General features: G+C 43.2%; 1 protein-coding gene and 1 pseudogene across 1 annotated transcript; both read left to right on the plus strand.

The window, feature by feature from the left end:
- Positions 1-398: 398 nt before the first annotated feature.
- Positions 399-5645, plus strand: LOC138942969 (uncharacterized). The gene has a single exon (XM_070313466.1). It carries the CDS (start codon positions 399-401, stop codon positions 5643-5645), a length of 5247 nt encoding a protein of 1748 aa, XP_070169567.1.
- A 2300-nt stretch (positions 5646-7945) lies between these two features.
- Positions 7946-15971, plus strand: LOC138942970 (uncharacterized; annotated as a pseudogene).
- The last annotated feature ends 507 nt before the right edge of the window (positions 15972-16478 follow it).

Here is a 16478-nt window from a genome sequence, read left to right on the forward strand (position 1 = left end):
ATTATTTGCGTCCTGCGTAATCCGCAGTGCCGCGCAAATCTCGCGCTTCTTAGCGCTTTGCACAGCTTAAGTGCAATCTTTGTGCTCTTTAGCACTCCACGCCTCAAAGTGCGTCCTGCGTAATCCGCAGTGCCGCGCAAATCTCGCGCTTCTTAGCGCTTTGCACAGCTTAAGTGCAATCTTTGTGCTCTTTAGCACATCGCACCTCAGAGTGCGACCTGCGTAATCCGCAGTCACACATAGTTGTCGCACGCTTTAGCGCGCGGCACGGTTAAGTGAAAATTATAGTGCGTCTTCGCACATCCGCGTGCGACGGACCAGTCGTCACGCTTCAGCATCTCTACAACCACCAGGTGGTAAATTGTTGCTGAAAGGCTTCATCTTATCGGCCTACCATCATGACGGACTCGCTGCAGGGCCTCCTCATCGAGCAATCTATTACAATAAGCTCGATGAAGCGAGTGTTCCTCAACTTTAAGAAAATGGGCAAGGCCAACGTCACGCAATACAAGGCGAAGAGTCGACTGGACGCCTTGGAGACATTATGGGAAAGGTGTCAACGTCTCAACGTCCAGCTTCAGCAAATAGCAACGGCCGACGAACAGCGTACAGTCCAATACTTCACCGAGGAGGAATTCTTTACGGCCGAGGACGTCTACCACGAAGCGGCGGACTACCTCGCAGACGTGATAGGTAAATTCTCCCGGTGCGACCCAAATGCGGCATCAACGGTAAGCGACATTTCTTCTCGCGAATTGTCTGGTGCGGTTTCATTGCAATTACCACGCATCCCGTTGCCGAAATTTTCCGGTAATTTCGCCGAATGGGAAAACTTCCGCGGAATATTCGAATCGCTCGTCGCCTCGAAAGAATCGCTGTCGAATACGCAGAAATTACATTATTTAAAAGCCAGTGTCACGGGCGAAGCCGCTGTATTAATTAATCATGTTAAGATTGCAGACGCAAATTACGATGGTGCGTGGAAATTACTTATCGAAGAGTACGATAATCAAAACGCGATTATTCATGCGCATATTCACGCTTTCGCTGATTTGCCTATTATGAAAACGGAATCCGCTGTCGAACTCAAAGGTTTACGCGATACCGTTGCCGCGTCATTAGCCGCGTTAACAAATTTAGGCAGACCTGTTGAAAAATGGGATGACTTATTAGTCTATATTGTTTCGCAAAAATTTAGTCCACGCACACGTAATGAGTGGAATCTGCAACGCGGTAAATCAACCGCATCTCCGACGTACGAAGAGATTCGAGATTTTATGACGTTGCGAATTCGAGGACTAACCGATCATTCTAAGTTAAATGCCGATACTTCGTCTCATAAAAATAAAGGCTCTAATCGGGCCTCGGTGAATAACGTAGCCACCGAAAAATGTTTGAATTGTTCCGGCAATCATAATTTGATGTTATGCGACGAGTTTAAGCGTAAATCCGTCGAACAGAGAACTCAGTTTCTCAAATCACACAAATGTTGCTTTAATTGTTTAAAAGTCGGCCATTTCCCGACCTCTTGCAAGAGTAAAAAACGCTGTAATTTGTGCCGACGAGCACATCATACGCTCTTGCATCGTGCATCAAATATACCAGTACAGAAGATTAGTGAAAATTCTGTTTTGGAAAACAAAACTCTTAACGCTCAACCGAGCGGCTCGGCCACCCCTGAGATAAAGAACGAGACCGCCGTCGCTTCCGTTCAAACGATTCATTCGCCGCTGAAAAATCCGCCGAACGTGTTACTAGCCACCGCATGGGTAATACTGCGTACCATCGAAGGACGTAAATTTAAAGTTCGTGCGTTGTTAGATCAAGGCTCGGCTGTTAGCTTTATTTCGGAATCGTTGTGTCAAACTATGCGCACGAAACGTTCCCGCGCGAGCCTCCACGTACAGTGTTTCGGCGAACGATACAGTGGCGTAGCGAAATCTCAGGTGTCTCTTACTCTCGAGTCTTGTAATGGGCGAGGTTTCTCAACCTTTTCTTTGACTGCTTTCGTATATCAAAAAATTACGTCATACGCTGGCTCAAGGACTAAAATCGTAGATTATTGGCCGCATTTACGGAAATTATCTCTCGCGGATCCGGATCCGTTTAGCAATCATCCGATCCATCTGCTCATCGGATCAGATTTATATGGATCGTTATTAAAGCAAAAGATAAAACATGGTCCGACCGGAACTCCGACGGCCCAGCTTACTGCTTTAGGATGGATATTATCCGGTCCTACCGGAACTTCTAATTCAATTACCGGTTCCGCGACTTCATTAAATTGCGTAACAATTCCTTCGCTCGATTCTCTCCTTCAAAGGTTTTGGGAGATCGAGGAAATTTCTTCCGAAATTCAGCAGTCGGAAGAAGATAAAAAATGCGAACAACATTTTATCGAAACACATCAGCGTGCCGAAGACGGCCGCTATATAATACGGTTACCATTTAAAACCAACCCTCCGCTCGATATAGGAGCTTCGCGCGAAACTGCCGCGCTTCTTTATTCGAAATTAGAACAACGCCTACGAAAAAATCCGGATCTCGCGAAACCCTATCATTCTTTCTTAAATGAATATCAATCTATGGGTCATATGGAATCTGTCTCCGACGAAAATCCGACGCTTAACCAAGCGGTGTATATACCGCATCATCCGGTACTACGCGAGTCTAGCAGCACGACGAAACTTCGCGTAGTATTTAACGCGTCGTGCAAAACGAGCAATGGTTCTACATTAAATAATCATTTAATGACCGGGCCTAAATTACAACGCGATTTGTCCTCAATTATCCTTCGTTGGCGTCAATTTCGTTATGTGTACACCGCCGATATCGAAAAGATGTTTCGACAGATCCGCGTTCATCGAGACGATGTCGATTTTTTGCGGATTTTTTGGCGATCTAATATTAATTCTCCGATACAATCTTATCGATTGCTTACAGTTACATACGGTACTGCTCCAGCTCCGTATTTAGCCATGCGCGTTATCAATCAATTAGCTATCGACGAAGGTCATTCCTTTCCAAAGGCACAAACAATAGTACAAGATTTTATTTACGTCGACGACGTTCTATTTGGCGCCGATGAAGTTCCGTCGCTAAAGGAAAGTCGCGATCAGCTTACGAAATTGATGGCGCGAGGCGGTTTTCATTTACGCAAATGGGCTGCCAATTCTATAGAATTATTAACAGACATTCCTCCGGGAGAACATGAACTCGCTATCGCTCGTACATTCGATAAGGATGATACGCTTAAGGTGCTCGGACTTGAGTGGATACCACGAGAAGATTCGTTTCGTTTTCAAATCGAGTCACCTTCGGTCAATATGAATACGAAACGTTTGATACTATCATTTATCGCGAAATTCTTCGATCCACTGGGATGGGTTTCTCCGGTAATAATTACCGCGAAAATTATGATTCAAGAACTGTGGCTAAGAAAACTCGATTGGGATTCCCCTATCGCGGAGGACTTGTTAGAGCCCTGGAAAAAATATTGTGCGGAATTCATAAATTTAAAAGAAATTCGCATTCCGCGATGGACTGGAATGCATCCGGAAAATTTGGCTATCGAGTTGCACGGATTCGCCGACGCGTCTAATCGAGCGTACGCCGCTGTCGTTTATTTAAGAATTCTCCGATCGCTCAGCGAGTTTTCAGTAGTCTTAATAACCGCAAAATCAAAGGTAGCTCCGATTAAAACGATTAGCGTGCCGCGTCTAGAATTAAATGCCATAGTCTTATTAACTCGATTGCTAGAATTCGCTCAAAAATCGTTAAATTTGCAGCATATTCCGACGTACGGATGGACAGATTCTTCGGTCGCGCTCGCATGGTTACGAGGCCATCCATCAAGATGGACTACTTATGTGGCGAATCGTGTATCGGAAGTACAAACTCGGCTGCCGTCGATTAAATGGAATCACGTCCCATCTAAAGAAAATCCAGCGGATTGCGCGTCGCGCGGTTTGTCACCCGCTGAACTCCGCGATTTCAAACTTTGGTGGGCCGGCCCTGCCTGGTTGAGTTCCCCTTCTACCGCGTGGCCGATCCATGATAAATTAAAAGATCAACTTGAGGCCGATCGTCAGATAATCGAAACCGAATCGCGAAATACGATCGTTTGTCATGCTCAACATATTCTGGAGTGGCAATTACCGAACGAAGTCTCTACATGGAAGAAGTTAATTCGAGTCACGGCACGCGTGCAACGTTTTATTAATAATCTAAAATGTCGCGCGACCAATGCGAGCGTGAATACGACGTGCTTGTCCGCTGCCGAGCTCAAAGAAGCTTCCTTGTTTTGGCTCCGTTACGTGCAACAACGTCATTTTCCATCCGAAATTCAAGCGTTAAACGATAAAGGTTTACTGCCAAGATCCAGTTCTTTGTTATCGCTTTGTCCCTTTCTCGGGAAAGATAAATTAATTCGCCTTGGCGGGCGGATTGACAATTCGTCGCTCAGTTATGATGAACGGCACCCTATAATTTTACCGAAACATCGAATTTCGGATTTATTAATCGCTCAAGCTCATAAAGCCTCTCTTCATGGAGGCACTCAATTAATGTTAAGAATTTTACGCCAAAATTATTGGATAATTTCAGCGCGCACCAGTGTAAAATCTCTTATACGTAGTTGTGTAAAGTGCGTACGCGAACGCGCACGTACCTCGCAACAGCTGATGGGGAATCTCCCCCAGCCCCGCGTCACGCCTTCGGCTCCGTTCTCGCACACAGGCGTCGATTACGCCGGGCCGATGAATATAATTCCGTCAGTCGGCCGCGGTCAACGATCCAAAAAATATTATGTTGCCGTTTTTATTTGTCTCTCGACAAAGGCCGTCCATTTAGAATACGTAGATGATTACGCTACTAACGGTTTTCTCTCCGCCTTTCGGAGATTTGCAAGCCGTCGCGGTCTTCCATCCGACATGTACAGTGATAACGGCACTAATTTTCAAGGCGCGGACCGCGAATTAAACACTACCTTTCAGCGACTTGTCGCTGACTCTCAAATACAAGACGCTATCGCTAATGATAACGTAAAATGGCATTTTATACCTCCCTCTGCTCCGCATTTCGGCGGACTTTGGGAAGCCGGTGTCAAAGGATTAAAGTTTCATTTGAAACGAGCGATTGGTTCCCGAACATTATCGCAGATCGAGTTCGCTACGCTGCTGTGTCAAATCGAGGCTTGCCTAAATTCCCGCCCGATTTCCGCGTTACATGATGATCCGAATGACTTTTCCGCGTTAACTCCGGGTCATTTTTTAGTCGGTCGCCCGTTAGTAAGTCCGCCTGAAGAATCTGTTTTAGATATCGATTCGAATCGGCTGTCTCGATGGCAGCAAGTGCGTGCGATTTTAGAGCAGATCTGGCGTTCTTGGTCTTCTGATTATTTGCATACATTGCAACAAAGGCGTAAATGGCAAGAAAACAAACCGGAGCTCAAAATTAACGAGCTGGTATTGTTGAAAAATAATTTGGCACCTCCTTCGAAATGGGAACTTGCCCGAATATTAGACGTACATCCGGGATCGGATGGGCATGTCCGAGTAGTTACATTGCGTACTGCCAAAACCACTCTAAAGCGACCAATAACGCAGATCTGTCAGCTACCGATATCAAGTGACACTGGCTCTTAAATTAACTTGCGTTTTCTTTATGCGTTAATAATTAAGTTTGACTTTAATTATCGTCACGCTCTGTATATGTACATATATCTACTCTAAGAACGCTTATGTAAATAACCCTATGCTAAGATTTACTGATTAGGTTAATTCATGTATTTCGATTGAATCACCGACGATCTTTATCTGTACTCTTTTCCTATTATTGTATGTTGAAAAATTTGCTGTAGAGCTCTTCGGACCGTCTGATCGAGAATTATCATTAAGATGCCGTGTATCGATTATGGTAGTAGGATTTAACCAGTTATTTCGTAACCTACCCGGTATACGAGGCGAGCGGGATGTTCAAGAAAGTAAGCGTTTTATAAAGTATATTATTAATTTTGTTTCTCGAACGTTCTAAAGCGAGACGTTACGTGCGAAGCCTTGTTTTCATTCCGTTTTTGCGGTTTCTTCGTATCGTTCGATTCTGACAAACACCTCGTTGTCGATAGCCGATTGGCTCTCGGAATCGAACGATCGAAATTCCTCATTTTTTGTAGTACCCGTATCAACCAGGACTATTGTACGTGGATCGAAGAGAAGGTTTTTCGTTAAGACACTTCGTCGCAAGTCTTCACCGGGAGCACACCGAACGCCTAACGCTCATAAAGTTATTATTAAACGATAATTCGCGTGTCCGCTCATATCTTGCTGTCGCGTGCGATTACCTAAGACGGTCCGGGAGTGGTGTCGAAAGTAATAAATACTGTTCAACAAACTAAACCCGGACAAATCAATTACGTCCTATCTCTCCGATCGGCGAAACAAATAAATTCTGTTAATGTGGACGTGTAAATCGAAGGCGCGTCTACAACCACAATAGAAGACTCAAGGAAGTACTACAGAGACTCCGAGAAAATAATCTAAAATTGCAACCAGATAAATGCGAGTTTTTGCGCAAAGAAGTAATTTATCTAGGTCACATTATTTCGGAGAATGGAATATCTCCGGATCCGTCAAAGCTAACCGCAATAAAAGAGTTTCCGACGCCGAAGAAAGTAAAAGATATACAATCTTTCATAGGACTAGCCGGATACTACAGAAAATTCATAGAAGATTTTTCAAAAATAGCCAAGCCACTAACGAAATTAACAAAGAAAACGGAAAAATTCGAGTGGACAATGGAACAGCAAAATGCTTTTGAAATATTAAAAGAAAAATTAATGACGGCGCCAGTGCTAACGTATCCAGATTTCAATCAAGAATTCATAGTGACCACCGATGCTTCCGACTATGCAATCGGAGCAGTATTGTCACAAGGAAAAGTGGGTAATGACCGACCAATTGCTTACGCCAGCAGAGTTTTATCGCGAACGGAGCAGAATTACAATACAACAGAGAAGGAATTACTAGCAATTGTATGGGCTGTAAAACATTTTAGGCCATACATATACGGTACGAAATTTAAAATCGTAACCGACCACAAACCATTAATCTGGTTATTTAATGTGAATGATCCCGGATCAAGATTAATCCGATGGAGATTAAAACTCGAAGAATATGATTATGAAATCATTCATAAGGCCGGACGAGCGAACGCGAACGCCGATGCACTGAGCCGCAATGTAACAAGAGAAGCGCATAAAATAGAAGAGGAAGAACGAGAAATCCTCGCAATAGAAGAAGAAACAAACTCCGACGAAGAAAAAATATACACAGAGGAAGACAAGAAACAGATATTATATGAATATCATGATGCACCCACAGGAGGACATCAAGAAGTTGAACGCACGATAAAAAGAATCCGCCTAAATTATAATTGGCCAGGAATAACGAAAGATGTAGAAAAATACATCGCAAAATGCGAATTGTGCCAGAAAAATAAATTATCGCGAAAAAATAAAGTACCGTTAATAATCACAGATACGCCTACTAAACCTTTGGAAAAATGCGCGTTAGATATTGTAGGACCGTTAACAGTTACAACAAACGGAAATAAATATCTCTTAACATTCCAAGACAATTTAACGAAATTCAGCAAAGCGATACCGATTCCAAATCAAGAAGCGAACACGGTTAGCAAGGAATTTGTTACAAAAATTGTACTTGAACACGGAATACCGGAAAAAATTTTAACGGATCAAGGCACAAATTTCCTCAGCGAAATATTTAAAAATACATGTAAATTACTAAAAATAAATAAAATACAGACAACTGCCTATCATCCGGAAAGTAATGGCGCGTTAGAACGATCGCATCGAACATTAGCGGAATATTTAAGACACTACATAAACGAAGACCAGACAGACTGGGACGAATGGATACCGTTCGCAATGTTTACGTATAACACGACGCCGCATACAGCTACGGGGTATACACCCTTCGAATTAGTGTACGGGCACCAAGCGGATCTACCTACGTCACTGACGAGACCGCCTAAACCGACATACAATTACGACGATTACGCGCAAGAATTGAAAGAAAGATTAAGGGCAACGAGTCAGCTCGCAAAAGAGCATATTAAAGAAGAAAAAATTAAAGCCAAAAAACAGTACGACAAAGGTACTAGAGAAATCAAATTTAAAGTCGGCGACAAAGTATTAGTATACGACGAGACGCTCCGACGCGGACGATCTAAGAAACTTGAATCCCTATGGACCGGACCGTACGTAATAATTGAAAAAAATTCAGACGTGAATTATACAATTAAGAAAGGAAGAAAAGCGGTTCGCATGCATACAAATAAATTGAAACAATTTATAGAAAATTAAAATAAGAAACGATTATATTCATATTATATACGGGAAAAATATTGTATATTAGAATAAGAAGAAATTTTGTTTTGCGAAAAACGTCACTTTTACACCTCCGTTTTTCTTTTTCTTACGGGGGAGGGATGTTATAGCCCGAACAGGCTATACACGAATTATTAAATATATTATTCTAAATACATATTATTTTATATGATTGCCCAACGTGTAACGCGAATACAGATCACGTTACGAGCGTTGACCGAACAAAGCGCTGACAACGCGAGCCACGCGCTAAGCCCGAGCGACCGTGCAATCATTTCATTGCGAAAACGCAGAAATCAGGGCAAGCGGAAGAAGGACATTGCGAAAATGCAACGTAGAAGTCCTACTTAAAAGCGAAATAAAAAGGAATAAAGAAATTGCGAAAGTGCAAGCAAAGAAGTCCTACTTAGAACTTCTTAGCTTGCATCCGGAGATTGCCAAAATCAAGCGACATGACACACAGCCTTGTCGCTAAACGACCCCCTCCCGGGAAGCCAAGGGGAGTTAATAAAAAGGCCCACCGCTAACGAACGGCGGGCAGTCTTTACCATTAATATTACGCGGGCAGTCTTGATCATTAATTAATATTACGCGGGCAATCTTTATTCCTTTACGCGAGTAATATCTCTAACAACCGCGAGTGTCAAAACGAATATCAATAATTATTATAATATTAAATAGCCACGCAGTCGGCAGAAATATACACGAAGAAGCGAGAGGCGAGTCTCGAGACCGAAACTCGACTCTAGACACGCGCACGTTAAGATAACCGTTATCGTGATACGCGACGCGAGCGAAAGTGCGGGAACATTGTAAATAAACCAAACCACAAATAAATCTATTTATTTAATGTGGAAAGTGTCCGAATTATTTAAATAAAGTTCTCAGGCGGAGCCCGAATTCCCAAATTCCTTCCGGCAAACGATCCCAACTACCGTGCCTCTCCGGAGGCACAACACTGGGCCCGACCACGCCCCCCCCGGGACTAACACTGGGAGGGAGGCGAGACGGGCGGTGGTCCCCCTCTCGCCTAATTAGGGAAGCCGATGCCCACGTCTTAATGTGGGCACTGGGGGAGGGCTAAACTACTCCCCCAGGGGGCTAAGCTTGTGGGCGGGGGGCCTCCCTGAAGTAGTGCATATGCCAGTTTCCAGGGAGGCCCCCAGAAACGCCCGAGAAGACCACCCGGAGGGGTTTTAGTGGGTATTCCCCGACCGTTTGTTTAGGCCGGGGTGAGTCCCACATAACCCCGCCTCGAACCCCATCGAGGCGGGGTATGCGTAAAAGCATTTCCCCTCCGTCACAAAAAAAAGGAGCCGTTCTCCTTACAGACAAAAAAATTCCTTCTCACAGACAAATATTATAATGCTCAATATTATTTCAAAAGGGGAGTGGTGCACTTGGACACAGTATAATTGGACACGGTGCAAATGGACACGTTACAAATGGACACGAGATTTTGCACACGGTTCAATTGGACACAGTGCATTTGGACACAGTAATTTTGGATACAGTAGCTTTTGGACACATAAGAAAATACGCATCATTTACTTGGACACCGCTCAATTGGACACTGTTCATTTGGACACCGTTCGTTTGGACACAGAAAGATGCGCACCGTTCATTTGGACACCGTTCGTTTGGACACCGTTATTTGCCCACCGTTCGTTTGGACATAGATTTACCAGTATAAAGTGTTATAAGATTACTGATTATATTTTCCCAAAATGATTTTTATTTCTCTCCATCTGTTACATATTCAAACAAACAGTGCGCATGTTTCTGTGTACAAATGAACGGTGTCCAAACGAACGGTGGGCAAATGAACGGTGTCCAAACGAACGGTGAGCAAATGAACGGTGTCCAAACGAACGGTGGGCAAATGAACGGTGTCCAAACGAACGGTGAGCAAATGAACGGTGTCCAAACGAACGGTGGGCAAATGAACGGTGTCCAAACGAACGGTGAGCAAATGAACGGTGTCCAAACGAACAGTGGGCAAATAACGGTGTCCAAACGAACGGTGTCCAAATGAACGGTGTCCAAATGAACGGTGCACATCTTTCTGTGTCCAAACGAACGGTGTCCAAATGAACAGTGTCCAATTGAGCGGTGTCCAAGTAAACGATGCGTATTTTCTTATGTGTCCAAAAGCTACTGTATCCAAAATTACTGTGTCCAATTGAACCGTGTGCACAATCTCGTGTCCATTTGTAACGTGTCCATTTGCACCGTGTCCAATTGTACTGTGAAGGCCACTCTTTCAAAAGCTCCGTCGTTCTCGACCTCTTACATCCCGTTTCCGTGGGAAGGCCCCACGTTGGGCGCCAATTTGTAACCGTAATTTTTTTTAAATTATTTAAGTAATAATTATTTATTCGGTGGGCGGTTCATCGATGCCCACGGTACACCTTCGGCGCGTATTTCGAATATTGATCTCGCGAGCCACAAAAATTCACTGTATCGCAAAATAAACCGAGTTGGGCGCCAGGTACGCGCGCAGGCCGCACCATTCACGATAAACGCAACACCGGAAGACAATCGCGAGGCCGATAATTAACGCGACGGCAAAATTCCGCGGCTACTAAGTATACCCGAAATGGTAGAGTGGGATGTTCGGGGATGACAGGAGAAATTTTGAGAGTCCAGAACACGGGAGCCAAAATGAGCATTCGATATGTTAAAATAGAAATAACAATAATATATTGAAAAGAAACCAGAGTATAGAGCAGTTCGCATAAATAATAACCTTTGATGACAGTAGTTATTCTCGACAACTACTTTACGCACGCCCGTGAATCCGCTTCGATAGAATAGAGAATTCTAGATTGTACGACTCGAATCGGTCCGTTGGTCCGGCTCGCGGTAAGCCGATATACGTCTCGATAACAATGACGATGACCTTTGCGTCGAAATGCCGAATCTATAACTCGAATGACTCGCGGAAACTAATAGCGGGCTCAACGCCACCCGCTGGATTTCTTGCACGAATTTTTAGGATTTCGCTTTCCCATGACTCTCATCTCCTGTAATACATACAAGGTACGCGCTAACAATACACAGGAATAATACGGAAACTATCGATAACGACCATGATGTACGAGTCGTGTGACGCAATACTTTACGCAAGTCGGAATATCGGTCGCGTGAACATAAAAATCCCGATAATTTACAACATACAATGATTAGAAACACAAAACTAACATTAACGACTGTCGGCGGCGGCGGAATGAATAGAGAGAGCTTATTTTATATTATTCGGATGAACGACGTGTGCCCATCATCCGTGCGACTTAATCTACCAAAATGTTCACCACGTTAATTCACCAATATGCGTGGCTCGACAACTATTAAGGGCGCGACTCATCCGAATTAATTACCTACAATTAATCAGCAACAAAATCGGTCGACGACGCTCATCCCACCGGCAGGAAGTTCTCGGTGCTTCCCTTGATCAGTCTAATATTCCGCTCGCTGCTCGGAAAACCTGCGTCCTCTCGTACAACTTGCCAAACAGTGCCGAGCGAGAGTCCTGCAGGAGACACGCCGGCGCGATAAATCGCTATCGTGCCACCTGTGGCGCTTTCGCGTTACGCAGGGCCGTCCTGCGGTCCTCGCGATCATTGTTGTCATCACGGCCGTGTTGGTGGGTTCACCGCCCCGGAGTTTCCAAGATTTCCTGTTGTTCGGCTTAAAGGTGCGGGCTTACGGCTGCGCCTGATCGGCTCTCTTTCCTATTTGGTCGAATAGGCTCCGGATTGAGAGTCCGCTCATCGCTCCGTCCTTGGGACTCCCTCGCCTCGTGCGGGTGGAATGGCCACCCCTTTGGCTGGATTATTCCGGCCCTCCGTGCTCCTTTCCTGCCGTAAGAAATGTAACATTACCGGCAGCGATGTTTACTAGCCACCAAAAGTGTTTTTAATATTTGACAACTACGACCTGACGTTTTCTGTTTCCTGGGTGTCCTGGACTCCCGCTCTTGGCCGTCGCTCTTCTCTCTTCCTCTTCTTCTGCCGGATAGGATCCCGCCGGTCGATCTCGTGCCTACAACCAAATCGCGGGCTCATCTCGAGCTTATATTTTCGATATCTTTTACCAACAAAAGTCAGATCTCATCGATCTGACGATTGGGCCGCTCTCTCCCTAAATCGAGAGGACGCAGGCCCCCGAAAAACCGCCCCGATCGGGCCATTCGGCCCTTGTGACGGACGTCCCAAAAACGTCACGTCACAATATATACAGGGTATAACAGAGCGCCCGTATCAGGCGTTTTTTGAGGAAACAACGCATTTTCGTGAAAAATGTTTCATGCAAAAGTTGAAGAGCTCTAAATGGCATACTATATAATAATATTAGTATGATAAAATCATCTGGACAGTGCATTTGCGAAACCGAAACCGTTTTACAAATTCTACATTATCATATTCGTTAAATGAATCGTATATCGTTTGCGAATCATCACTATTATTTCTTCATCAGATTCTTTATCATAATTTTCGTCATCATACAGAAGCTGATTTTTGCACAAACCCGGTTCCATTTTTGATATCGTGATATTTAAATTCTTTATCGTAAATAATTAATATATTACAAATCGATAAAATTTCGGATAATCTAATCAGCGCATTTCCCACTGTGTAACGATGCATCCCTCCACCGTTACCCGGCCGTCGATCCGCCGGAAGTCCGCCGCCCGACAAACACCGGTCGGGCATAATGCGGAGGCGCCGAGCGCCCATTTTTAAGAGATAGAAACGGTTCGAATTTATAACCGCCGTTTAAGACGCGTTGTTTACCGGGAACCGTCGCCGCGCTCGGGTAACCGTACCGACCGTTCCCGAAACCGCCCGAGTCGCGCGCGGCGGTTCAACATTAAACAATATGCCTTAAAACATTCAGGCATATTACGCACGCGCACCCGCCGGAAAAGCGGTATAAATAAGAGCACATTTTACATCTCGAGACCAGATCTTCCGCAACCGCCAGAGTCTGTAAGACGCCTGGAAATCCCGAACGATCCTGACACGCTTAAAGAGAGAGAGAACGGGGTTGGGAGTACCCAGCCTCCGCCGAGAGTTTGCGGCATCTCTGAAAGCGATCCTTCGAATTTCTACGACCGAGGAACACGAGGTTGGGCATATTCAGCCTCCGTCGGGAGTTCTCGACACCTCGCACGAATCCGTCCACCTAAGTGCAACGGCGATCATCCAGTGGTAGGGAGTTCCCTGCCATTGACGGGTGTTCCCGTCGGCCGTTGCACTCCTGCATTCTACGGGAAGACCATCCCGGACGAAACAATACTACGTTATCCACGAACCGGTAGTAATTCCGCGACCACCATTGCCGCGATCGGACTCGCCATTAATACGGCGCGCTAAGTCCCGCTCAGGGGGAGGATCTAATCCTGCCGCGACATCGATCGACGCAACCGAATCAATACAGGCGCGTCTAAGGACCGCCCACCGGCCCGACCGAAATTATCGCCCGGTAGTTAGCGGCCTCTGCCGAAATCCAGATCCGCTCGCGTGATCGATATTATATCGAATCGCCGAAATCGCGCTCCGCGCCGCGCATCCGTGCATGTAATTCGGATGCACCGCGACCGACACGATCACACCGCTAACCGACACTCACACATACACGAGTGCATCTTGTCGCACACACATCGTCATTCGCCTCACACATATACTGTCGATACATTGTACATATTACTTAGATATTATACGTTCGCACCTACATACTTTCGATACATTGCACATCATACTTAGATATTACACGTTCGCACACGCACTCGCTCGCTTATCATCTCACTCACACACAAGCGCACACGCTCACACCCATACAGCGTTTATACACATACACTCACTCTGTATACACACATACTTACACGCAATAAATTATATTCTACCTCACATAGCTTTCGTTCGTCTCTCGATACCCTTTCACGAGCCCCGGATCCCGACCGAGTTATCCACGACCGCCTCGCGAAAGCGGTTTATTACAACTGTATGTGCTTTCTATCCCCACCACATACTTATCTGTCAGATAAGTGGTTTACATGGTACCGAGAGTTCCGTGTAATTTATCTTTTGGTACTGGTCATTTACCAGGGAGATGAATTTTACCGAAAAGTGGAACAACGCAAATCAGATTTTTAACCATTAGATAAATTACCTCATAGTTTATCTGAAAGTGAAACAACCGACCCTAAATATTGTAAAACGTTTGAGACTTTGATTAAACGTTCAACAGACACACGACGGCATATTTGTGTATTATGTGAGAAATTGTGTTAGAAAAAAAATGTTTCTAAAGTCAATAATATTCAAACACAAATAAACATTTAAATTTGGAGAATGATACATATAACAACAAAAAATTAATGCGGAATACATTTGTAATTACTGTGTAGGCTTTGTAAAGGCCTAATGCCTGCGTATTGCGTTTTTTATAATCTCTTCACAGCTGAAGTGCCTGAAATAATATCATCTCTTAACACATTTGATTTATCTCTTAACACATGTTCTACTATTGACCCAGAAAACGATAATCACGAATTAAATATTTTAATTAGAGATATCTCGACAAAATCAAAGATTATTTAGGAAGAGATAGTTGATGTTAAAAAGTATTTGACGCTTTAACAAGGTTAAAGCGCAACAATACTTTATATTCTCATATTACATTGCCAAATAATCACAATGATTTATGTTTCGCAAAATTAAAAAATTCAAAATTCCAAATAGAAGAGATACAAAATAATATAGAAGCGACATTGGATAACGAGCCTGAATTATTAAATGATCCGATGAAAGAAATAAAAAATGATATAAAAGTTACATTAGAGTATTAGAGAATCAATAGAAAGCAATGTTAACTCAAATTTTGGATGAGAGTGATGGCTATTATGAACAATATATTATTTATGCCTTATGAAAAGAAAGCAAATAAAACTGCGACAATATGTCAAATGTTAAAAATTCAGGACTTGCCTTTGGATAATCGTGAATAATATTTAGATTTAATATGTTTTCCAGATTTATATCCTTTTGGTATTAACGGACAACATGAGAATAGGCAAGTCAAACTTTTTGATCATGAATTTGTTGTGTACAGACTAAATCAACAATATTTATTTTATTTATTGAACAATGCAAATATTTGTCAATTAAGTCGTGGAATTTATCATAAAATGAACGTAATTAATCCGCGAGTTTGTTATACGACTGCAGAATATTTAGAAACAGTGTCGAAAGAATTGTTGGAATCTAATTTGAATATAATATTTGCCACACTTCAGAATACAGAGCAATATTGGCGTAAACCGAGAAGCGATTTAAATTGTATGACGCAGCATTATGGACCTGCGACATGGTTTTTAACATTAAGTCCGAGTGAGTGGTTATGGGAAGATTTAGGTGAATATATTCGTGAGTTAAATGGATGGCATGATACTTCCTTCTGCATTAGCGTAATTGTTGCTAGAAATCCAGTATCAACATCCAAGTTTCTTGATAATAAGATTCGGGCAATAATCATTATCCACATAGATCCAACAAACTAGAAAATATGTCTATGACTAGAAAATATATCTATGAGACAATGGTACAATACTTCGAAAATCAAACCGAAAAATGAGGATATTGAATATTATAAAATAGATAATGGTTATTATCTTAAACGGCAACAGCGTGGATATCTTATTAATCATTATAGATATGATGTTAATACACAGCCAGAAAATTATTTCTTTTGATTATTACTTATGTTTCAACCATATCGAGAATTAGAGGTTCTTAGAAATGAATGCGACACTTATACCGAATCGTTTCATAAAGTAAAATTGCATCTTGTAGAAGCATTGCAATATCAGGAAAGAATAGAAGAATTGCAAAAAGCACTTGAAACTGCAAAAGAGTTAGTTCAGTAATGCTTAGATGACGATTTACAAAAACAGCAGTCTCAGAATGATCTTGAAAATTCGATAGGTGTTCAAAATATAGAGGTTGTGTAATAATAACATTATTGTGTACGTTTGATAAGAAATTATTGACATAATAATTCAACGCGC

The sequence above is a fragment of the Polyergus mexicanus genome, unplaced genomic scaffold, assembly GCF_030449975.1.
Source record: "Polyergus mexicanus isolate NDT 795.1 unplaced genomic scaffold, iyPolMexi1.0 SCAF_24, whole genome shotgun sequence".
NCBI classification, from domain to species: Eukaryota; Metazoa; Arthropoda; class Insecta; order Hymenoptera; family Formicidae; genus Polyergus; species Polyergus mexicanus.

Excerpts from the sequence above, each read along its gene's own strand:
- LOC138942969 (XM_070313466.1), top strand. The coding sequence starts at position 399 with ATGACGGACTCGCTGCAGGGCCTCCTCATCGAGCAATCTATTACAATA.